At 36.2% G+C, this 26683-nt stretch overlaps 1 protein-coding gene across 1 annotated transcript in view; it reads left to right on the top strand.

The window, feature by feature from the left end:
* The window catches only part of CNTNAP4 (contactin associated protein family member 4), a 245529-nt gene that overhangs the window by 132497 nt on the left and 86349 nt on the right, over positions 1-26683 (top strand). The window contains exons 5-9 of the mRNA XM_041769954.1: positions 11008-11211; positions 11764-11948; positions 12763-12906; positions 16104-16365; positions 23420-23569. Coding sequence (XP_041625888.1) covers positions 11008-11211; positions 11764-11948; positions 12763-12906; positions 16104-16365; positions 23420-23569 — 945 coding nt within the window. The remainder of the gene's footprint in view (positions 1-11007; positions 11212-11763; positions 11949-12762; positions 12907-16103; positions 16366-23419; positions 23570-26683) is intronic.

Below are 26683 nucleotides of genomic sequence, written 5' to 3'. Positions count from 1 at the left end.
GTGTCTTATGTGTGTGTTCACCGAAGTTATAGGTGCAAAAGCTGCTCCTATGAATATTGCAGGGACAGTGGCTATTGTGAGAGCCACACATAATTTTATTACCCTCTGTCCGGGTGAGTTAGGCCAGTAACTTGTTACGAAGGAACATCAAGTGAATGGAAAATCCATATCAAAGAGCATGTTCTACTTTTATGTTGGGAAACTTGGAAGTTGTTTCCTGAGTAATGAGAGTAGTAGAAGCTAAATTTTATGGGTTCAAAGAGAAAGTATAAATTTCAGATGTCTTGGCCATAGCAGCCATGAAACATGTTTATAGAACTAGACAAGAGATGTAGGTAAGGAAATAACTTGTGGAAGAAAGAAAAAGAAGAGAAAATGTTTGACAGTAAAGAAATACCACTCTATGAAATGTCCCAGAAGAAAGTAAACAATGGTAAACAGAGGCAGAGAGAAAGGGTACAAGACTGAGTAGAAGTGACTGTGTCTGAAATGTCCTTCGGAAGTGGCAGTGAAGCCACAGGAGATGTTATTATTTAATTGTGGATGAATTGTTGCAACAACTACCCTTAGTGTAAATCTGAAGCTCCTTTCATGTAGTTGTTATGTAAATGTCCTCATTTTGTGACCCCCAATCCTCCTTTCCTCATCCTCAGCTCAGTAAGAGCATCCAGCTATCTAGCCATATAGAACCATTTTCATTTCTTCAACATGCCATGATTTCATGATGTTTCTAGAATTGGGATCTTTGCACAGTGCCCAGGGCAATCACCACACGTGCGGCCTTCATTTCTCCACTGAGATAAGTCTTTCACTAGTCACCTTTTCTCAGCAGAGAAATCACTGTCTCTGAGAACTTCCCTGACACCCCACTTTTGGGTAAGAGGACACTTTCATCTGCTCCTGGAAGAGCTTTTCTGCATGCATTATACCGTGTTGTAGTCAGATGTTCCTTCTTTGTTCTGAGTCTTCTGAGTAGGTGAATGAACGAAGGGAGGCAAGGTTGGTGAGCCTCAGGAGGGCTTTTCCTGCCAAACCAGAGGCATGTGCAGCCCATGAAAGATCAGACATCTTTCAAATGAGAAGACTAGAAGAGAAGAGATATATAGAAGTATAGAAACTATGTAGAATATAGAAACTGTTGTGTTTATTTGCTTAAATCCAGACTGTTTAAGAAAAAACAGTGGATTCTGTTTAACAAATGGAAGTAAGTCAAAAATTACAAAACTCATGTCAACTTAAAAAAATAAAAATATGCATTTTATAATGTAAAAAATATTGAAAGCTGGAGAGACTTCTATCAGTAGACTTCAGTTTGGAAAACATATTAATAGGAAATGCAGGAAAGCAGCCTGAGAAGTGTAAGTTCTAACACTGAGAACTGAATCATTGTCTTGTGTCTCTTCAGGACTGGTTTCTTATACCACATGTCCAGTTAGGGGGAGAAATGAAAAGCAGTAAACTTTTTGGATTTACTCTAAATAATAGTTATAATTGAATTCAAGGCATATTTATTAAGCAACTCCCACATGTTAACTGCTAAATACCTGACCGAAGTGAATTAAATACAGTCCCTGCACTCAAATTATTTATCAGCTAATACCGTAGCTGAGGAATCCTATTTTTTTGTCAAATGTTTAAAAAGTAGGTAGATTTCTGGTTGGCCTAAAAATCAAGGAGGATAAATTCTAATTCTTTGTAAAATTTGTAGTCTTAAGATTTTAATCTGATAAGTGAGGTTATAGTAAAATTAAAATAAGGTTAGCTCTTAAATATCAGAAAAAAAGGAAACTATAAAACCCGCTGGGATTATGTCACAAGAACTCAGCAGGCTCTCAAGTGAGCAGGCTCTCACTGACCAAAAATGGAAATCTTATAGCATCAGGAAGGATAGTAACAAGAGTTTTGCCACATATTAAATATGTTTAAGTGAAAAGGTTCATGACAGTACTAAAAAATGAAAATCTAATTGGTTACCTATGAGAGATATGAAGGAACCAACTCATTATTTTGAAAATTGATAAATGAAGGGAAACATAAAGAATTTATCATACCTTTCCCATGTGATCTGTACTTCAAAGTAACCAAATAGAAGTCAGAGAATTTCTCTTTCAAGGTGTACTCCAGGTAATAAATAAAGAGGGAATAATAGAATTAGCATATTCCCACCTTGCAATCCTAGATAAATTAATAGACCAAGTCAGTGATTATAAAAGTTAATGAAAAGATGATTTGCTTTTCAGTACCAGTCCTAGCAGAATCATTTTTATTGGGCTAGCTTGCTGTAGTTGTAATCCCTGGAGGAAAAAATATACATAAGAAAACCTCCTTCAATTCAAAACAGGATGAAACTTGACAAGATTTGATTCTTGAAAGAAGGAAAGGAGGCTCTGGGAGATCCACATTTAACTGACTTTTTCTGAAAAACACATCCCAATTTTCAGGCATCATAATACTCAAGCAGAAAGCAGCCAGATTTTACTGGGCTGAGGAAGCCGAGTTCAAAGTTCAAGGTTGCCAGAGTGGCTAAAAATTGAGGGTAGAATCCTGAAAAGAAAGGGGTCAGAGAGGGAAGGCCTCAACTCCTGCACAGACACTCTCCTTTAGTCCTTGGCTGATTTGGGAATCATACGTGCCCAAGATGAGATACCAAGGAGCCCAGATGAAAGCAGGATGGGAGAGGTCAGGTGCTAAAGACTTCAGCATCTATCTAGTGCCTGGAGGAACACCTTTGGAAAAAAATATAGTCCTGCCAATCTAGAGGGACTTGTTAAATATTTGGATTTTTTTTTTTATTGAGAAAGCACAATTTACTGACAGATATCCTAATAACTCTGCCAGGATCCTCACAACTGCTCTGATAACTGCCTCTTGAGGGTGCTACCTCCAATTTTATATATATATATAATATATAATAATTATATATTATATATAATATATAATTTAATATTTATATTAAAATATTTAATATATATTAAATATATATTAAAATTATTTAATATATATTAAATATATTAAAATTATTTAATATATATTATTTAGTAATATATAATATATTATTTAATATATAATATATTATATATTATAATATAATTATATTATAATATAGATTGGGGGATCCATGAAGACAGAATATGTTCACTGTTGCAACACCAGCTCCCACTCTACGACTTGGCATAGTAAATGTTCAGTAACTATTTGCTGAATGGATGAACTAAGAAAAACATCCAGTTAGCCAGGATAAAAACTGAAAAATGAATAAATGTATAAAAGCCACAGATGTATTACACATACAGTAGCGGTTGATTAAAGAACCGTGAGATGACTAATGAGATTTCGAATGTTAGTTATTATTAAAAAGATAATAACAGCATATGAAATATGTAATAAATGAGGCTTTTTGATGATTGCATTTGAAACCCACAGCTTCTTGTGTGGAATAAGAAATTGGACTTTTTATCCACGTATTCCAAATAAGGAAATTGAGACTCAGCATTTAAGTGACTTCTGTGGCATTACGAAAGTTACAAACAAATATTAGAAACAGAAATACAGCTTATGCCCTCCTGTGACACACTCCAGTGTCCTTGATGCAGTAGGTGTTATCCCTTTCAAATCTATCAAAAAGGTTAGTTTAGACAGATATTTAAGTGGCACCGATCTTGTTTGTTCATATAACCTCCTGGAGTGTTATCACTGATCTTAATTCAGTCTATTTAAAACCATGATAGTAAAGTCACCTTTTCCCTGTGGTTATATGCAGCACTTGATCCTGTACCATCTTCCTTTTTATTGTATTAATTCTGGTTGTTTTATACTTAAAAGTCCCTTAAATCATTCTGTGTTTCTTGACACTACTATGCAAAAATAGTACAACCTATTTCCTGTTGATTTCTCAAGTGCTTGGTCTCTCCTTGCCATCTCTTAAAACCCATTTCAGTAATGCAGATCTCAAGTGCCAATACATCATGCTGTTGCTTTCATATTTCACCGTATAATAGTTTAACGGCGACTCAGTCTGATTTATATTTCTTAGAAGTCAAAATTGGACCTCTGTTTGTTTAGAAATTTGTAGGTACTAATTTTCAAATAAAGAAGCAGTGTGCCCAATACTGGGGCTTGTCTGTTTGTTTAGCCCAGAAGAGTTTGGTCCATTGTTCTTTCTCCATTTTGAGCAATTTTTTTTTCTATTTATATTTTGGGGTGCTTCCCACAGAATTAATAGAAGGCGCTCATGTCTTTTTCAGGAACTCTTTGATGACCTTTAATAAGGTCAGTTTTCTGTACTAAAAGATTTGTTTTGCAACTCATGCATTTCCTATCCAGGTTTTCTCTTTTACGTTTCTTAGCCAACGGACCTCATCAGTGATGCGATGATTCACAGTTTAATTCACAGAACCAATTTCTCCCCAAAACATCTTTCAGGACAACCCACTACCACCTCCATAGTTTTCTGCAGCTATCACTTACAGGGTAGATAAATACATTTGTTTTCCGTGGTACAATTCAATATGCAATGAGCTTATTCACTTTCAGAGAAAAGGTCTCTTTAACCTTCTTGTTCTTCTCATCAGATAATCCTCATGCTGTCATCTGTTCAGGTTCACTCAGGAATCTGTTTTCCTGGGTGGGGTGTGGTTCTCAGTTTATGGAAACCCCAAGAGATTCTTCTCAGTTGATTCTAACATGGATGGGCCATGGAGCTCAGTTAAGAAAGGATGCTGTCGTAGAGGTTTTTCTTAGTAATCCACTTAGGGAGCAGGGAGGACATTGCTTTTTCAGATAGCAACCTCACATTTTGCAAAGTCTCAAACATCTGGAGCAGAAGTAGGATGAGAGAAGGCTACTGAGTCAAGTGGACGATATTACAATGAGAAGTGTGTTTGCATGTAAAATATGTACATATAGAAGAACAATTTGCTGCTCACAGAGGTAAATCTGCAATTTAGTTGACATCCTTCTCTGAGGCTGAGTGGATCACGTCCTTCTGCAGATGTTAGAAATCATTTGGACCCAGCCCCAATGCAGAAAGCAAAGCTCCAACCACTGGCATGAAAAAAATCACATCTTGGGGATGTGCGTCTTTCCCATTAGAATGGAAGCTCCTTGGGAAAAAATATGCTTTGTATTTATGCATTGCTGTATCTTCCACTGTTCACAGGGAGCTATCCATAAATACGTGCTTGCAGAAAGGAGTGCAGAATACACATTGCAGCAATGCCACTTCTGACACAACTCCCTGAAAGAAATTTGAATATTTTCTATTGGAAAACTTTCATTCCACGGGAGATTGTATTTCTGAATCATGCAAATAAAGCAGTCTATACCTCTTTCCTGGGGTTGCAAGAATTGATATGAGAGTAGGGCCTATAGTCTTCGTGAGTCTGTTCTTTCCTTGGTGCCTGTTATAAATGAGAAGATTTGAGATGGAGGTATTCACTGAGGAGGATTCAGGTCACCAACAATTGCCATGGTGAGTCAGCTCAGGCATTAGCTGACAGATAGAGAAAGCCACAGAACCCACAGATGGCCTCAAATCATTCTTGCTGCATAACCTGGCAGTGACATTGATAATTGAGCATTTCTCTTGCTCTTCGGAAATTCACTATTTTTTAAAGAGTTTATCTTTTAAACTAAATACACCAAATGTATTTATTGAATTATTTTTACTGTGCCTCTTTCCCTGCCCAGTGTTCTAACAATAAATAACAGCATTAGCATTAGTAGTAGTTAATGTTTATTGAGTTTTAATTATGTGCCAGTAATTCTTCCAAAAATTATACAGATACACATTCATACAACAATCCTATGAAGAATATACTATTATTATTCCCATGTTACAGATAGGAAGCGGGCACAGGGGTTAAGTACCTTGTGTCATTAAGGGAGTAAGTAATGCCCTGTTATCTGTAACTACATTACATGACATAGGCGCTTACAGGTATGATTAAATTAAGGATCTTGAGATAGGGAGAGTAGCTTGGATTGTCCAGGTGGGCCCAGGGTAATCACAAGGGTCTTTATAAGAGGGAGATGAGAAGATCAGTCAGAGAAGAAGAGCGAAAACAAGGTGAGGGATTTGAAGATACTATGATACAAGTCCTATACGTGAAGGAAGGAGTCATGAACCAAGGAATGTGGATGGTCTCTAGAACATAGGAAAGAGGAAGAAAGGGATTATCTTCCAGAGACTTCAGAAGGAAAGCAGCTCTTGCCAACACCTTGATTTTAGGACTTTTGAATTCCAAAACTAGAAGATAAGAAATTTGTATTGTTTCACATGACCAAGTTTGTGGTCATTTGTTGCATCAATAATAGGAAACTCATACACTTGCCCAAGCTATAGTGAAGATGCAAACCCACACAGACTACTTGTTTTAACTACTAAGCTACATTATAATAAAAATCTATTACAAATGGCTCAGAAGGGGACTAGCCTGAGGGGGATAAATGTGTCAGAACAATTTGCAACTTGTTACTAGAAAATTAGAGTTTATGTCCTCCCTATAGTGAACAGGGTATGACAGGGCCACACTATTAATATTGATAGTAAACCAATCATTAAAAATATAACCTCAGTTATTAGCCTAGTAATGAGCAGATTTACCATTAGAAAATTAATTGTCAAGTAACATGTCTCCTCCTACATCTTTGGACTATAGGTCTTTTACTGTTAAGATTTTATTAACTTCTGATTTCTAGTTTTCCTTATAGTCAATTTTCTAATACCTCTCTTTTCCTATTTATGGATTTCAACCATGTACAAAGGATTCTTTTTCTGAAAGTGTTTGACAACAAGATGAGCATAAGTGTGATTCTATTAATTGACTATTACTTTGGATGCTTATTTTAGTGTTTCTAAACAAATAAATGTTGAGTTACATTGCTTTCATTAATGGCCTATACTTATCAAATCTTTCATAAGTTAGTTTCAGAGTTGTTATGAATCATCTGAATCATCATTTTTCTTTTGTGAGAATGTATTTGCATTGGTAGTGTTCTTTATGGAATAGTGAAAATAAATTTGCCTTGAATGTTACTGGTGATGGCTGAGACTTGAAATGTTGCTTCACCAGTCAATGATGGGAAGCCCAAATTGTACTTGTCGAGTTAATAATGTTGAAAGTAAAATTTTCAAAAACAGAAAACCATGACTTTCATTCAAATACAGAATAAACACACATGAAAGGTGTATTTGAGTAATTAAAGAAGGAATCAGAACGATGGTAAAGCTAGTTGAAAGAAGATTCAAGAGACTGGGTATAGATAGGAATCCAAGAAAGAATGTTGGGTTACCATCACTAGGTTGGGTACATAAATGGTTAATGTCCAACAGGGCAATAAAACCATAACCCTAGAGCCATTTGTATTTCTACTGGGGAAAAAATCTACAAATTAACATGTATCTTAACAAAGTCTGGTCCTAATCTGTAATAAGTAGTAAAATCAGACATTTATTAATTCACCTGGAATTAAATAATCTTTAAATGGGCCTGTGAGGAAATAGTCCAATATGACATTGAAAGGATGTGAAGTTATGCCTTTGGATTATATCTAGTTATTCCAATTTTTCTTAACAGTAGATAAGATCATTTTCAAGAGAAACTACAAACCTATCTCTCCCACCAGCATCCTTAGAGAGCTAGATTCTGATAATGAATTAAAATTCATTCTCTCTCTGTCTTCCTCTTTCTATCTCAAGATTTTTTTCATATAGTTCCATATTTTCATATCATTAACTGTATGTGCCACAACACAGTGTTTTGTGACTATTGTTTAAAATTGTATGCTTTTTATATATGCTTTTTTTTTTTTTTTTTTTTTTTTTTTTTTTTTTGGTTTTTTTTTTTTTTTTAATTAACTTTTATTGGTGTTTAATTTACCAACATACAGAAAAACACCCAGTGCTCATCCCGTCAAGTGTCCACCTCAGTGCCCGTCACCCATTCCCCTCCAACACCCGCCCTCCTCCCCTTCCACCACCCCTAGTTCGTTTCCCCGAGTTAGGAGTCTTTATGTTCTGTCTCCCTTCCTGATATTTCCCAACATTTCTTTTCCCTTCCTTTATTACCCCAAAGATTCAGATGCAATGAAACGTCGGGACACCTGCACCCCGATGTTTCTATCAGCAATGGCCACAATAGCCAAACTGTGGAAGGAGCCTCGGTGTCCATCGAAAGATGAATGGATAAAGAAGATGTGGTTTATGTATACAATGGAATATTACTCAGCAATTAGAAACGACAAATACCCACTATTTGCTTCAACGTGGATGGAACTGGAGGGTATTATGCTGAGTGAAATAAGTCAATCGGAGAAGGACAAACAGTGTATGTTCTCATTCATTTGGGGAATATGAATATATATGCTTTTTATGTTGTGTAGGTAGCTTTTTATAACAGTGACTTATATTAGACTCATTATAAGTGAGTCTTTTATCTAAAGTAATACTGTTGGGAATCATCCTGAATTTTTTCTTTCATGAAAATTCTTGTGCAAATATTGCATGTATATAAGTTGTAGTTTTCCTATGCTGACATTGTACTCAGATTCTGAATTATATTTAGCTTTTTTTCCCTGAAGGAACTGTTCACACACATGCGAAGTCTGTGTTGGTGTGGCAAGAGGTTTATTGATTTCCCACTTAAACTATTTTCTTGCTTTTGACCCATTTTCAAGGCAAGCCCTGATCATTCTTCGTCCTCCTCTGAGAGTTGAATTACTGTCACCATATTTCTCAGCAATCCTCAGAGCTTCCTTTTATGACAGTGAAGAAGAGAAAGTGTTGGGAGAATATCTAGGTTTTGAGGAATTTACATGTCCTAAGAGTAATTCTAAAAGTTTATGGGGACATGTATAGGATTTGAAGACAGGTGGGGAATAGGAAGGTTATTGGGGGAGGTTTCTATATCAGAGAACTGAATTTCTCCAACTACCGTGACTAAAGAAACCCAGTCTTTTGTTAATCTCCATCAGTCTGTCATGGTTGTTTGTTTGCTAAGCAGTGTCCATTTTCATGGAATATCAGCTCCGTGAGGGCAAGGGCCATGCTGGGAGTGATTACTCTCTTTATCTCAGCATCTATCCCAGGGCCTAACAAACGATGTGCCAAATAGATACTTGTTGAGTGAATGCCTCACGTTACTTAGGTAATATCTGTAGAGTAAGAAGATAATAAGTAAGAGTGAAAGAAAGTGACCAGTGGCTTCAGTTTAGGAGATGGTTCAGTACACCATTGCTTCAGGTATCAATTGTCTGATACCTTGTTCACTATTCTTTTTCTTTTGCTGATGGAAATATTCTAGGCACAAAAGCTTTAGGTGCCATGAAGGGTGAATATGACAATTATGAAAATAAGAGTGAAGAAGAGAAGAAAAGAAATAGCAGGCTAAAGTAACACAGGTTGAACCTTTACTGGAAAAAAAATTCTCCTGGTAGCTAATTCCAAAAATAGACTTTATCTAAAATAAAATCATTATTATGATGGTTGCCTTTAAGCAATACATTAACTCAGAGATAACTGCATGGCTCCAAATGTGTCAGCATTTAAAGTCTGTCTTATTGAAATTTTTCTTAATTTATTGTAATCTAATAATCATAGAACACATTATTTGTATTTGACACAGAGTTATGTTTTTACCATGAACATTCATCCAGCTATATAACAAGGAATAATTGTTCAGTTAACATTATTCTTTCTACAGAAGTGCAATGTTTATTCATGTGCATTTGGTGAATGAATTCTTTATAAGCACATTAACAAGATGTGGAAAAATCAAACCTCTGAATTTTCAAAAGATAGCTGCGTAAAATAGTTGAAAAAATTTTCAGGGGGTGGTGAGATTAAATGGTTCACATTTAAAAATGATGGATATTCTGAATGAAATGTATATTTGGGCATACAAGTAGCTGTAATAATTTTGTCAAATGAAACAAGATGAGTAAACTTTAATGTCATTTCATTGACTTGAAAGAGTCTGCTAACCAGTTGAAAAATAGCTTCATTGGGTTCCCCTAACCTCTTCATTTATTACATAAATGTAACTCAAGGGTAATTGCCTTAAAAAAAAACATTGACGTGCGAAATGTAGAAAACACTGCTAGGCTTTCTGAGTATTATCAGTTCTATTTTGTGTCTGTTGTTCAGGGTGCAACTGATTTTGACAGATGTGCTGTTATGTTACTGGTATAACATGACATCTTTTTTCAGATGAACTGAATAAAAGTGATCTTGACAATGAGTAGATAAGACACTGTCAGAAAGCTTAAAAAACATGTCAATGTCATAGTTTTGATACAAATGCAGCTGAACAGCCCTTATAATATCATTAAGTGAGTGTCTTTCCAACAATGTCCTCTAAAGACAGAATGTAGTATTGCTCTTAAATATTATTACTTAGCCACAAAAATAATTGAATAAACCAAAACACAAAGGTCAATGTAATGTATACTTGAGGTGGCATTTGACGAGTCTGATATATGTGTGTATGTATATTTGTATGCAAATGTCTTATTTACAGCATATATGAGAGAATTTTGAGACACCAAAACCATTCTTTCAGGAGCTAAAAATCATGTAACTTCAACACTTCAGGAACATCATTAAAAATACTGATTGTGAAATATGCAAAGTGGTTTTATGGATATTGATCATAACGTTTTTCCTGATTTTCTTTTTTTATTGAATGAAAAGAAATAGCTTTCGATAATATGAGAAAATTAGGAATACATTTTAAGATGTAGATCATTATTTTGTAAATAGGTTAGTAAAGACTGAAATGGAATCAATCCCAGACATCAAGAGGGAATTAGACATTGGAACTTTTGTTTTCCCTTATGACTGGCTTGGAACTGACTGTATGTGTCTGTGTGTATCCACAATGCCTTATATATTATCTATGTGTGTATAAATATTCCACATATAAATATATATACACACATACACATTTAAAATTCTTTAATAAAAGTGTATTTATCCTTTAGGATGATTTTTAATGTCTTTGTTTCTAGGATCAGAGGTGGTTGATCTTGATGGAAAAAGTTCCCTTCTCTACAGATTTGATCAAAACTCCCTGAACCCAGTAAAGGATGTTATTTCTTTGAAATTTAAAACTATGCAGAGTGATGGAATTCTTCTCCACCGGGAAGGGCAAAATGGAGATCACATCACATTGGAATTAAGAAGAGGAAGACTCTTTCTACTTATCAATTCAGGTAAAATTATTTGGTGAAGTGCTTGAAAGTCTGGCCATTTGGTTATCATTTCAGTAACTTTATACTTTTATAGCTTCTCTTGTAACAATTAAGGTGCCTTATTTCCATATTCGAGGGCATATATGTACACCAAGTATTGCACTTTCATGTACAAAATGGTTCATATTTTGCAAATTGTACAAGACCCTCATTTGATATTTTTTACACAGTGCCAGGAGAACTACATAGCTATTTTCAAACATCATGAAGAAAGGAATGGGTCATTGAAAAATATTGAGGTAGTAAAAATAATGAGGTTGTAGCAAAGATAAAATTTACATTGCAAATGAATGTATGATGGGAAATACTAATAAAAAGAATTAACAGTGGAAGAAATTACAACAAGGTTGAGAGGATATTATATTCAAACTTCAGGTAGAGCCATACTAGTGTTTTGGATGGAATGCTAGGAAGGAGATTGCAATTATTATGAGAGATGCTGGTCCACAAGGGGAAACTTTTTTTTTTTTAAGACTGGGAATAATGGTGCTGTTATTTTTTTTCTCTTCTAAGGTGAAGCCAAACTGCCCTCCACTCACACGCTCATCAATCTCACCCTGGGCAGCCTGCTGGACGATCAGCACTGGCACTCCGTGCTCATCCAGCACGTGGGCAAACAAGTTAACTTTACAGTGGATGAGCACAGGCATCGTTTCCATGCCCAGGGGGAGTTCGGTTACCTGGACCTTGATCATGAGGTGTGATAGTTATGTTTCAATTAATACAGATTTGTATGATATATGTGTGGGGTAGCCATGCAAGAGAAAATATACTGTAGGGAGCATCCTTCCCTTCTTTCAGAGTAAATCTGAGTCTCAGTGAAGTGTTTCCCAAGGTGACCTAACTAACAATGGCAGATTTGGGCATATACTACTGACACTTCATCTTTCTACCTATGTTAATATACTTTTATACTGAGGGATTTTCTTTTTTACCTGAAATGTATAGTCATAGATGATCACATGTAGGAAATCTCCAAGAGATTGTATTGCCCCAAGTAAATATAGAGTAAATGCATTTTTTTTGTGTGTGTGTGTGTTTGCTATAGGGGCACCCACCCTTGAGCAGTGTAGATATATGGAGAGGTCATAGTAATGAATTGATTAATTCATTATCAATTGATTCATATGCACAAATAACCAATGTGTGCCCAGAAATATATATAAAACAAAATGCCATTATCACCAGCTATGTTATTAAACAGAGATTTACCGGATATAAAGATGCATTTTTATTCATCAACCAATAAACACCAAATCCAGATGTAATTAGTTACTTGTAAGAATAATCAACGTCTAGTGTAAATGAAAACTGAATGCATGTAAATTTGTTTTCAAGTCTGCATTTTAATTTTTAAAAAATATCCATATGAAATTAGCAACATGACAGTGTAGGGTGATGAAAAGTTGATTTATCTGTGATGATTAAAACTATAGCTGCTAATCATAATTATTTAAGCAGATTATCAGAAAATCACTAAACAATATTATTGATGCCATTTTTCTTTCTAAGATCAGCTTTGGAGGGATTCCAGCACCTGGAAAATCAGTGTCATTCCCCCATAAGAATTTTCATGGGTGTCTAGAAAATCTCTATTATAATGGAGTAGATATCATTGATTTGGCCAAGCGACAAAAACCAGAGATCATTGCTATGGTAAGAGAATCTTTATGTAAATGTATAAGTGAAACTATGTTGTTTTTCCATACAATGAAATTGCTCTACTTTGGATTCCCACTTGATATGATGTTTTAGAGATTACTCTTTTAAAAATTTTTCTCTGCTCAGAGAATATGCATGGAGGCAATTAATTGTATCTAAAGGAATTGTAATATACAGGGTATGATTATTTTATTTTTATACGCAGTAAAGCATTTATTTTTACAGTTGATAACTTAATTTTGTGGTGTTATTACTCCAGGGTACTAATTTCTTTTGCTGTGTAACTTCCTTAATAAGATGTTCCCTGACAAACTTCTTAAATAAGCATACCAAGTTCCTGGAATCAGATAACATCCATGTATATTAGAGAGGCATTTGAAAAAGTGTGTTTTGCCATGGTCATTCACAACAAATAAAAAAACGAATAGATGGTTACAATACTGCATCTGCCAATCTGTCCCAATAGCAATGTTGGTCAGGCTGCATTATATTCTAATCTGGTGGAAATGCAGCAAATTTTAAATATAACTGTACTGGTCAGGGTTCCTCCAGGGAAGCAGCATCACTATGAGTTTTATGAACAAGGGATCTATTTTAGGACTTGGATCTTAACAATTGTCAGAGGAACTGGAATGTGGAGACCAGCTGTCAGGAAGAAGAGGGAAGCGGAGTGAAGGAAAGCCAGGACGAACTGGAACAAACCAGCTCCTCTGTGATCATCCTTTACTGTGCTTTGTTTGTCATAGACAAAAAATCCTTTGGAAGGAAATGGCTGGCATTTCACTTTTGACTCAAATATCACAGAAGCTCCATTTTCGGCTAACTTTTCACCAGAACCAGACATGGAAGAGGATTCTGGGAAACATGGTTTCAAGCTTAACCAGCTTCGTGATAGAAAAGCAGACACATAGATCCACTTCAATACATTTCTTTGGTTGTTCAGAATTCAGGATATATAAATGTAAGCTCATGCTTTGTCAGCCAATTCCAAAGCACATCATAGGGAATATTTATTATTTATGAAAGATTTTATTCCTTATTCTCTGTGTGAATTGTTAGTATTTAAAGGAGTATACCATCAGAAAGATTTTTAGTTATTTTTTTTATAAGAGGGAAGATGATTTAAAAGGAAAATAAAACTACTGTAGATAGATGTGTGTGCTTCATTGGCAAAAGGAGTTTCCAGAAACTGCTCATGCAACTAACACCCACTTTTCCCTGGCAAGAGGATTTGCTGTTTGCAGGGTAGCAGGCAGCTGCCCAAATGAAGCATCAGACCAAACTGCAGCTGGTAAAATGTTTCCAGTTTCACAAGGTTTGTTAGGTTCTAATTGCCTTTAACATCATGGGTCAGTGTGGTTTACTCTCCCATATTTGTTATTTCATTCCCTGGGACAAGATATTTGTCCATAGTGAAAGCTAATTCACTTTTAACAAAACCATAATATAACCAAATATTTTTGTTTAACCAAGACCAAATGGTTTAATTCTGATGTGTATCCTTCTATATTAAGTCTATTTCACTGACTTTTCAAATCTGTATTTGGAAAACATGTTAAAGATTACTTTCAGAAAAAAATAAATATGTTTATCTTCGTTTCTGAAATGTTATGTTAAGGGGCATGCTTAATTATTTCTAAAAAATTCAGACCTTAAAGTTTTTTTTAAATCCTTAAATATCTATTTTACTCTACTAGCAGAATAATTTGTATATGTGTGTGTATAGCATTTTAATGAAAATTTATGCAATTCTAAGGTAACTTGGAGATCTGTTTTAAAACCATTAGATGAGAAATAATACATGTAAATCTGATCATACGGGCAAAATGAAAAGAAAAAGCCAAAAACATTTTAAAAATAAAGGAATGTTGGGGTGCTTGGCTGGCTCATTCAGTAGAGTGTAGAGACTCTTAATCTTAGGGTTGTGAGTTCAAGCCCCACATTGGGTGTAAAGATTACTTAAAATATTTTTTAAAAATAAAGAAATGTAAGTAGTACATTACACATTGTAGTGTCCAGTGTAAAACATAAAAGGAAAAATGTGCTAAGAATATAAACAGACCATTCTAGGAAAGCTAGTCCAAAGAGCCACAAACTTGTGAAAAATGCTCTGATTTACTGTTGGTCAGGTAATGCAAGATAAATAAAAATGATCTATCACATTGGCATTTTGTCATTGAACTTGTGCAAACTTAAAAGATCTGTGATACCTATTCCTGCCAAGGATGTGGGGACAAGGATATCCTTGTTTATTACCAGTAGAAATGTAGAGTATTTGAACTTCTTTTTGGAAAAGAAGCTGGAAATATTTATTAAAACATATAGGTATATATAGTTCTATTTAGAACCCTCTTCTGTAGAACTGAAAATAGGAACATGTGGAGTTTTTTACTCCAGCATTGCTGCAAGAGGCAAAACTTGGAAACAAAGCACATGTACAGTAAGAGGAAAACAACTCAATTGCTGTTGGAACATTCACATAATAGAGTTTTACGCAATCAACAAAAAGAAGGAATTAGGCTTATACCACATAACTGAAAAGAATTTCCATAAGATATTTTTTAGTGATAAAACATAGCTCCTATTTTTGTAAAATAAATAATGCTTAATGTGTAGGTATATCATCAATATATATCTAAGTATGTGCTTATGTACATATAACTGAACATAAAACCGAAACTATATATGTATATATATTTTATATATGAAAATAAGAGACCAATGGGAAAGGAGAAAAATATGGAAGGAAAAGCAGTAGCTCCTTAATATTGGGTATGTGATGAGGTGGATGAGAACCAAAGGCAGCAAAGGATGAAGGAGAAAAGAATTTCACCCAGAACCCAGGGAATGGAAAACCAAGAAAAGATAAAAATCAAAGAATTGGCTTAAATAAATTTTTATTGACTTCAATGGCATTGAGTCAGATGCCCTTATAGAAGTTCAGAGCTAGGGAAAAACAGATTTCACCAAGAACCCAGGGAAAGATTTGCCTGACCATACTATCACCGGATTTTAAGAACCTTTAAGATACATGGCAAGGATTTGAATTTTCATGTTGATAGCAATTTGTTGTTGTTGTAAACCAAGGATAATTTGATCAATAAATGGCCTTTTTGAATACTTCCATTTCTATTACTAAAATGATGTGAGTCATTCTTAAAGCTTTTTTTTTTTTCTTTCTTTCTTCTCAGGGAAATGTGTCATTTTCTTGTTCACAATCCCAGTCCGTTCCTGTGACTTTCCTCAGCCCCAGGAGTTACTTAGCCCTGCCAGGCTTTTCCGGGGAGGACGAGCTTTCTGCCTCTTTTCAATTTCGAACCTGGAATAAGGCAGGACTTCTGCTATTCAGTGAACTTCAGCTAGTTTCAGGGGGTCTCCTCCTCTTTCTTAATGATGGAAAACTTAAGCTGAATCTCTACCAGCCAGGAAGATTACCCAGTGACATCACAGCAGGTAATAAGTGTATTCCTGCAGGCAGAGCATATGGTTTTGAAAGATTTCATTATCTCTTGGTCCCTTTTCCATAAAGTCTTGTGCATAACCAAAAATGTAGTATTTGTTTAATAAATGAATACTTGAGTTAATAAGATTATCAGTGCTCTTCCTTACAGGCCCTTGATTCCAATTTCCTTTTAAATATGGCCTGGACACTAGCAGTTCTTATTAACTGAAGGATAGTTATGGGGAAATAGAAATTTCCTTTCATGACCCTCTTGCCCACTCCAGAGAAGTCAATATATTCTGAGGAAATGTGTTTTGGGAAAAATGCAAAAGACTTTGAAATGGACCCAAAAGTTTACTGGGCATCTTCAGTGGAAGGACTAGGCTCTGTCTTACACAATTATTAGCCTTATCTGGTCCTTGAGAGAAAAGGAGCGGTCTCTCCTGGATCTGTATCTCTGTTTCTATTTTCGTGTGCAATGTAAAAACGAAATGCTTAGTCAAAGTAACTTCACTTGCTCATGTATTCTGTACAGAGTTGGATATATTTGGGGAGGATGAAAAGATTTCTGCAAAGTTCTTATTTGGGCAACAAATGGGATTCTCTCCACTTCTAGGCAATACGGTATCATAATGATTTGAAGTACTATAATTAAGGAGACTATATGAGTATCTGGAAAATTAATGTCTAATTTAGGTCAGTGCTTTGGGTGAGGGATATTTTTGTCTCTTCATTAAAATTATATAGCTCTTGACAAGGGATCTCCATCACATTTTCATATATGTGGAATAACACCCAAGCCAACCAACTAGAGGTCACATTGGGGTAAATTGCTACATCAGTTTAATAAATGATCTTTAAAAAAATTTAAAGATACCATTGTATTACTCCTCTATATTAACTATGAGGAAAATTAATAGAATATGACTGGGAGAGGAAAATCAGCCAGATTACAGGTGGAAACTAAATATAGGGAAAACAGGTATGCAAATAGATGCACAAATCCATAGACTTTATGTATCTTTTTTGTTGTTCAATATATCAGTGTAGTTTAAATCTGGGAGCTGAAAGTTCAATATTAATTATAATTTTAAACAGCCACTGTGTTGTGACTTTCTAATGTAATGCTCAAAATGTGGTAGATTTTCAGGCTTGACAAAAGGAAATAAATTAATCAGTGCCATATGAATAATTAATAGGCTCCCTAAAATGAGGGCCTGAAAATGTAAGCTTGTCAGTAATGTGTAGCTTATTGTGATTTATTTGACATCCTAAGAAGTGGTTATATTCATATCCTTCTTTCAACATCTTAAAGAAACTGCTTCGGTACAATGTTACTATAGTGAGCCCCATGAAGTTAGTCCATTTCTAAACACATTACGGATATGAATATTTATTAAATTACTAGGCATAAGTCTATATAGAATACTCTGAATGACTTTTAAAATTTCTAAATTAATGTTTAAATTAATACACAATGTAATCCATTATGGCATCATAAGACTCAGTGTGATTGTTTCCATAGCTAATAAAAAAGAGCCTAGACTCTGCATGAACGCCAACATAGGAAAAATTGTTACACTTCAGATTACACAGGAAGGTTTTGATTTTCCGACTCCTCCACCCTCATTTTTCCAGTTTTTTTAAAAATCCCAATTTTGGCCATTTTCAGTGAAGCAGGCACTCTTTGCACTTGAAAACAGACTATGCAAATGGTAGGTGGGTGGGTGGTTCATTGGTTCTCTCATGGGGGAAAGCTTTCACATGTACAATGTTCAAAGATTAAGTCATTTGTCCGGATGTATTTTAATCACTCTTTAAAGGGAATCACGTACTTGTTGATGGGTTTACATCATATTATGGTAAAGCTTTCGATTCTGTCAGGGTGGCTCAAGTTTTCTTAGCTATTAAAGCTATAAATTACTAATCTTATATGTTTTAAGAATCAAAATGTTTATAGCTTTTGCAGTGGAATAAAAATTAAATTGTGTTGAGAAAGAACTGAATTGTCCAAATCTTTGAATTAGCAGGATAAATTTTTAATGTGATATGCAGTTTGGCAAATTGTCACTAGGAATTCTTTGAAAATATTGTGTCAGCCTGTATCGTATTTGAAATATTAAAGATATTAGTCTAAACTATAAAAGATATCAGCAGTATTACAAAACCCCTCATGACATTAAATATTTCTAGTCTTTGTTGCTTTTATAGATGTCAAAACAAAAATCGTTCAGATGGCATCAAGGACCCAGTGAACAATGTAGTTATATTTTCCTATTTAAAACAAACTTGTTATTGTAGGATTTGAGATTTCTGCTATGATTTAGTGTTTCTGCTGCTGCTTTTGCCTGAAGGTGAAAATCATACCTATAAGCCAGCTTCTTGCTCTTATGGGCAGGGCTGGCGATGTGGGCTTGCAGAATAAGGATGTTTCTAGCATTTTGCCTTTACTAGACCTTCAGGATTCTGGTGGCCCTGGCAGAGGAGCAGCCTGCTTGATTTGTCTAAGCCAGGAGAAGCCTTGTTTTATGTCACTTTCTTCTCTTTCATTGTTGGAATAGTCCTTACCTTTCAGTCTTACCTGTCACTCCCTGAAACTCCCTCTTTCTCCTAAAGTGATTGGCACCAGTAATCTCCATATTTTCACCTTGACAAGAGCTATGTGGTGGCCTGGAACTTTAGTTCTGCTTAGTGAATACAGTTAATGGATATAGGAATTTCTGACACTGTTTCAGAGCACTTAAAGGTATTTAAAAACAGGAAAAGCCCTTCAGTTGCTCCTTGAGCAATAGTCTACATATAACTGCCTTTTGCACCTTTGCAAAGAACCTACCCTGTACAACAGGCATTTTTCTTTATACATCTTATTTCATGGATGCCTATTATAGTCTTATGAGGGAGTGATGATGGCTAAGCTGTCAGAGGTTTTTTTTTTTTTTTTTTCTTTGTAGCAATTTAGGGTTAGTACCAGAAGATTGTATACAAGGACCAGATATAAATCGTTTTCCTCCTTCTGTATTTTATGTGTTTATGTGGTTGGACCTGAGAAAGTGAGGAAGAGAGAGAGATGGAAAGACAGAGACAGAGAAAGAGAAAGAAGGAAGAGGAGGGGAAGAGGAAGGGAGAAGAGAAGAGAGGGAGAGGGAGAGAGTTCTGGTAAACAGTCGTGTTCTCTCCGACTACCTGCTGTTGTAAACACATCTATTTATTATTCTATTCCTCTATTACTCCCTTTAGAGTTGTCCATGCTTTCCACCCAAAGTCCACAGTGAACATACCTGTACTCAAACAAGTTGGATTTATTGCTTATTGCAGCAAGGAGAACACACAATCTAGGGAGCCATGGGCGTGTCTTAATATAAAGTTTTTAAGGATGATTTATTATAAGAGTTTTGGGTTGTTAGTTTATTTGGGGGGAGGTTTTGAGGAAGTGGAACATTGCTCTGGATTAAATGCTGCTAAGAAGTAAGGGTAATTGTGTGATGAGTGTTCTTTGTAAATCTTATCTAGGATAGAGGAACGAAATAAGGCCAAAGCTGTGATTGGTGTAGGTAAAAATCGGTTGTCATTCATATTATCCAGAAGAGGAAGTTTGGTATCTTTGTGGCTTCCACACTAGCCTTGTTATTGTCTGGACTTATACAGATTATAAAGTAGTCTTGACTTTTTTTTTTTTTTTTTGGTCCAATTTCTTTGTAATCACAGAGTTACCTTGTCTAATATTGGTGTTCTACAAGAATTGTATTCACCAGGAGAACACCAAGACCTAGCTCTGAGTGCCCCCCAACTTCTCATACCACCAAGGCCTTGCCCAGAGTGCCAAGCCACTTCCTAGCTGTCGGGGGCTGCTTTTCTGTTTCTCGAATTTAGTTATTTACAAGATTAAAAAGATAAGGGGATCGAAGTGTCCTGCAGGCAGAGAAGAGTATGGGTTTTGGAATCAGCTTACCAGCTGAACATTACCTTGGATGATTCATTCTTCTAACTTGAGTCTCCTTTTCTCCATATTTCAAACAACCATAATAACAGCAATGTTGAAGGTTAAATATACAACGCATGTAAAGCACACAATGTTGTGAATACTAGTTCAATAAAACCTGTTACTATTATTTTATTATTATACCAACAACATGCCCCTCCCCTAGACTCAACATTTAATGAGTGTGGGAGCAGTCCTAGAATTAGCATTTACTTACCTAATGTCATGAACAAGAAAAAGTACAAATTCTGTGATCCTTCGTCTCTTCTTTTACAGTGATGTGGTCTAAAAGTGGGAAGGAGTTGTACACTTAAAAATAATGAATCTAATTTTAAAATTATCCTTTTATTATGTCAAGTTAGGAGAAAAAAATTAAATGGACTTTTCATTGTTTAATTTATGTAATAAATCCCACTAATGGGTAACAAGCCTTCTCATAAGTCAGGTATCTGTCAAAAATGAGGCTTGAGAAGAGCTTTCCAAAGGCTTCCCCACAAACAGCACAACTTCACAACATGCTAGCTGGTTAGGTGGGTGACTTAACTGTGTCAAATGACAGAGTGGCTATCCCAACAGTCTTTTGCTGTTAATCTGAATTGGTTTCTGTGTTGACAGAAGAAATTCCAGAGCCTTTGACTTTAATCCTGCGGTATGCCTCACCAAGCAGATACCTGCTACTCGAAGTGTGGTCCCTGGACTAACAGTCATTCAGTGAAATATTTATTTCCTAGAGGAGCATAAAACTTTGGATTAAGTTCAAAGAAACTGTTGGAGCAATATCATGCTGTGCCATCCAAACCCATAGATGCCAGGCTTTTATGTCTTCTTTAATTTTAGTAACTAACTTGCACTGAATTTTATGAAAGTATCAGGCTGCAATAGACCAGAAGAGAAAATGTTCATCACTACAGGTAGTTTGAGAAGCACTGTCCTGGACCAGTTGAAACCTAAGATAAGATAACAGAAGCAGAGTCATGTTTACAGGCACGCCCAAACTTTGAGAGAACCAATAGGAGGCCCGTGGTTGCAGAAGGAGGGTGGGAAGTGTCCGTAGGTGTGATGCAAAGCTCAGTGCAAGGACTTTCACTCTAAATGTATCATCTTAAAGGAAGCTCTAGATGACAAATCTGGGGCATTTGATTTATTTTAGTCCAATCTCATACCGTCAGGGATTACATAACTCTTCAGTCGTCTATTTCAGAGCCCACTCTTAGAAAATGTGTCTAAAAGTATCTAACCTACATTTTTCATTTTTCATTTTTTCAGGTCTTTCTCATTACCTTTCACAAACCAAGCCAGTTGGGTCTTTGAAAATCTTTTTTCTTCCTGAATGTAGTATAAAAATGAGCTTCGGTGCCCAGGATGGAATTTGCGTTATACCAAATAAATCCAGGGCAAAGAGCTTAATCACCTAAGAGGGCTTCTACACATTTTCTATCTGAAAGCTTGTCAAAAATAGCTGGAGAACTAAAGAAATTGTGCATTGTACATAGTATCAGAAAAGAGACCTTGACCTTTGGGTTTAATAGAGTACTCCTATTTTAGTTTACTAATTTCATCTACAAAATCATATGGCATCAAGTATTCAATGGGTATAAATCTCACTGGTAAATCCACAATGGAGATGCTTAGTCTCCACCTGTCTGCTGATATTCTGCCACAGAGCCCTTGTAGACTTAATTCCCTTTAAGAATGAAAGGGCTAAGTCATCTCATGGATTCATGAAAATAGAGCTACATTGGGAGGGATGGGAGATTGTTTTTTAGAGGTGATGAGAATACTTTGATTTTTGATTAATGCAATTTTTGGTCATATATATAATATAATATAAAAATGAATAAAACCCACAATTTTCCATTATGCAAAATTGCTATTTATATAGAGATATTTCCTTTCAGCCCTTCTCCATATTTATACAAAAGTAGGAATATCATTAGAATCGTATATATGTAATTGATTCTCGTTATTTGCAATAATTACGTTATATAAAGTTGTGAACATTGAATTAGTTAATATTAAACTACCATTCCTAGGGGAATTAGGGATTAGGTTCCTGTGACCTTCTGTCCACAATATTTTTGTCCACCAGTCAATAAATAACCTTGCTTTATGTGTGATTTTGGTTAAAGATACCTTATTTAACATATATTTTGATCCATTAACATTGAACTCATGGCCAACTGCACTATAACCAGTGCCTGAATGACATCCATCGAGCATGTGTATTTTCTCTGTGAGGCACAGCACAGCCTTCTTGCATTTGAAACACCAGAGAGTACTTCATCACTATGCCTGGGGTCTTTTAAAATGGCAAAATCACCAACCGAAAGCACAAAAATCTGAGAAACGTGTTTACATATGAGAGCTGAAATAAACAGTTCATTATTTAGCCTCAGCTGGAAACATGTGTCTATCAACTCCATTTATTTCACTACTCTGTGCATTTCTGTGAATGATTCCAAAGATGCCCTGAGTATTGATTTTGGGGTTATAAATAAATTATGGTGAGTATGTGAATTTGCAAATGTGGAATTTACACACTATGAGGATCAACTACGTAAATGTGGTTTTAGACACTGGTTTATTTTTTAACTTCATGTTATATGGGAAAACTTTGTATATTCATTATAATAGTTTTTGTGATGATTGACACATACTGCTAAATATACAATATTATAAAAGGTGACTACACAAAAATGTAAAAAAGCAGATAAATCATTTTATTGGATCTAACCTAGAATTTTGAAAAATATTTATGCTCTTCCCAACCCTCTCCCCTGCCCCCATAAAAGGTAAATTATGCTATAGAAGCTGAAAACTATCCCTGCCAAATAGTTGAAAGAATTTAACCCCTTAGGACTTTATCCAAAGTTGGGGATTTTGTTCTCTTTACTGAGGCCCTAAGAAAGAAATAACCATTTCTACAAGAGGGTACCCGCTTGCTTCCTTTTCCTGTCTTTCTGTTTCCTTTTATTAGTATCTGAGTGCTGCACTTGATTGGGTGATGCATATATTGTTTCTAACTAACTGCTTGTACTGTTCACTGTTGAGAGAGATCTCTTTTTAACTGATTTTGTCTCCCCCAGGTGTTGGATTAAATGATGGGCAGTGGCATTCCATCTCCTTATCTGCCAGAAGGAATCACTTGAGTGTGGTGGTAGATGGCCAAGTGGCCTCTGCTGCTTCTTCCCTGGGGCCTGAGCAGATTTATTCAGGTGGTACCTATTATTTCGGAGGTAAGAGAAGGGGTGAGGCCATACGGGCAATTGACCCATATTTGCAGTTATTCCTCGTTTCCTTTTGTCTTGGAGATGTCATTATGTTTTAACCAGTTCAATAGTATGGAATAATTTCTCACTTGCTGTGAACATGGAAATGCTAAGTGGATCAAGATGACCAACTAGGACCTAAGATTCATTTCTAAGATTCATGTTTACAATTTCTACAATGAGAATGATTGCAAATAGACAACCGTCTTCACTTCTTTCAAACTTTGTTATATTTTCCTAGTGTTCAGTGGCCCTTATATGGCTTTTTCAGATTTTATGGGCTGATTTTATTACAGTATTTTCCTGAACATGGCTCTTAGCTCCTCTGGAGCATCCTTATTGCTTTTCTACTGCCCAATGCAGAAGGGCAATATTATGCCAATGGCAAGTAATCTAACCTAATTAGCCATAGAAACCTCTGTTCATTGCTAAGTAATAATGCACTGATACATTTGATGAAATTAAGGCTTCAACCTTCAATATCAGGCCACGTCTCTAAGAGAACAAAAACAAATGAAGTGTATACCTGCCCTGGATGTTTGATTGAACTAAAAGCTTGGAAAAGCAAACCTTGGAAATGGAAATGAATCTTTACCACTGGAAAATTAAAATAAAATGTGATTTGCCACTAGAAGGGCAAAATTGTTAAACTGGCAGTAGTAAGACTTATTTGTAATCATGACTTGGAATGTTTCTTATTGCTGTTATTTGGAATGTTAATAGTCACCTCTGTCTAGAATCCCTTTTGAATTCGGTGGCAGTAGCCCAATCTTTATTATTCATCAATAAAATACAAATTCCTCCCTAAGAATTGATGGTAAGCACATAGATCATACATCTTTTATCTGATAGTAAGAGCAAACACACACTTTCTGTGCTACCCAGGGAAATGGTTCATACGGGGTTCCTGTCGTAACTTAAAAGGAAACTTTCATGGTGTCTGGAGCCCTTGAGCTCCTCCAAATGAAGGAGGATGTCCTCAAATTCCTTGCAGCAGGAACCAACTTGGGAGGCACCAACCTTGACTGCCAAGTGGAACAACAGTGCTTTTACAGAAGGAGACGTGATGGAGTCTAGGGCATGAATCCGAGGAGAACCTGGGAGGAGCTTCTGCTGGCAGCTCGTGCCATTGTTGCTGTTGAAAACCTAGCTGATGTCGGTGTCCTCTTGTGCAGAAATCCTGGCTGGTGCGCTGGGCTGAAGCGTGCTGCTGCCACTGGAGCCGCTCCTATTGCCGCCGCTTCACCTCTGCAACCTCCGCTAACCAGATCCAGGTGCCCTTCCAGGAGCAGAGACTCCTGGTGGTTACTGGTCCCAGCGCTGACCACCAGCCTTTCACAGAGGCTTACGTTAACCTTCCTACCATCGCTCTGTGTAGCACAGAGCTCTCCTCTGTGCTATGTGAACCTCTCCATCCCTTACAGAACAGCATCCTCACTTTGCGGGTCTCATGTGGGGTGTGCTGGCCCGGGAAGTTCTGCGCATTCGTGCACCGTTTCTGATGAACACCCATGGGGCAGCTGTGCCCCATCTCTGCTTCTACAGAGCTCCTGAAGGTACTGAAAGGGAAGAGCAGGCCGCTGCTGAAAAGGCTGTGACCAAGGAGGAATTTCAGGGTGAAGGGACTGCTCCAGCTCCCGGGTTCACTGCTGCCCAACCTGGAGTTGCAGGCGGCTCTGGAATGCGGGCAGCTTCTCTGCTGAAGACTGGAGCAGCTCCCCCTGCTTGGGCCTCCAAATGGGTAGGAACAACCTCTGATGGTCTTAAGCTGCTCTTCCGCAAAGGCAAGCAAAATGGAAATAAGGCTGATGGACAATAAACAGTTTCGGGGGGCGGGGGGAGGAACAAACAAACAAAACCCCGGCATAATCCGTTACTGTGAATGGCAGCATAGTGGCAACAGTCTTGAAAGATGTAATTACCTCCTTTAGTGAGATTTGTTCATTTTGAACCAAGCTGTTTATTAAACCTCATGGAATATATGATTGATTTCATGGCAATCCATAGGAACACATTCCTTTAACAAATGGTTAGATATAGAGAACAAATTAACTAAGAGCTTTCACTTCAAAGGAAAAGATTTAGAAGCACTAAAAGAGATTTTACAAACAGGCATGTTGTTAAATGTGGAAAAAAAGACTAGGTAAAATGAATAGACTGGATAAAAGTGTAAATCATGAAAATAGAATCCTGATTCTTAAAGTATTTTGCATCCTTCCTGTTCATATTTAATGATGCCTACCTATTTTTTGAGGAAATTTTTCCTATTATTCATTCTGTCATGTTTTATGGTGAAATATATCACATGTGCACCCTATAATTTAGGTTGTTTATATTATGATGCAAATGATATACACTATTTTTTCAAATAAACTTTTAATCTTTGAATAGTTTTAAATTTATGAAAAAGTTGCAGAGATACAGAGTTCCCCTATTCCCCATACCAGTGTCCACGGTAGTTCACGTCTTATATCATATATACATTTTAAAGAGTATTAATTACGATACTATGCATATCTACATGTGCATTTCCCAGCTTAGAAAGATAATATCATCAACATTCATTTGGTCCTCCATGGTCCTATCTCTTCATTGTAAACATTATCTTGAATTTAAGCTTTATTCTCCCTCTCATGTTCTTTATAATTTGGTGTCTATTAAGGTGTTTCTGAGTTCCCAACCAATATATTGTGGAAGCTTCCATCACAAAATTCAATCTTCAGGACTTAAAAAAAAGTCACTGATCTCAGGTTTACTTAGGCATCTCTGTTTAATCAGTCATCTCAGTTGGTGTCCTTCAGTATCCAGACATTTTGGGGCACGAGATTCTACTGATCACTCAACACACACCCTACGTACTCTAGTACACCCTTACATTTACAGGGCTGGGAACAAGGGGCCCAAAGAAAGCAGGAGGCCTTCTGCTGTCCTCCTCCTCCCTCCTCTTCCCAAACTTGTTGTCCAGGGACTGGTAGAGGAGGTCCGTCCTTTTGGAAGTCCACTTAAGGGTTTTAGGTTGGCAATTCTGGATTCTGGGAGTGGACCTGAGGAGAGTGGGTGTCAACTCTTCCCAGTTTTAGC

This window comes from Vulpes lagopus, chromosome 10 (assembly GCF_018345385.1).
Source record: "Vulpes lagopus strain Blue_001 chromosome 10, ASM1834538v1, whole genome shotgun sequence".
Lineage (NCBI taxonomy): Eukaryota > Metazoa > Chordata > Mammalia > Carnivora > Canidae > Vulpes > Vulpes lagopus.
The sequence above is the reverse complement of the archived record's forward strand: the minus strand, read 5'-3'. Positions and strand labels throughout refer to the sequence as shown.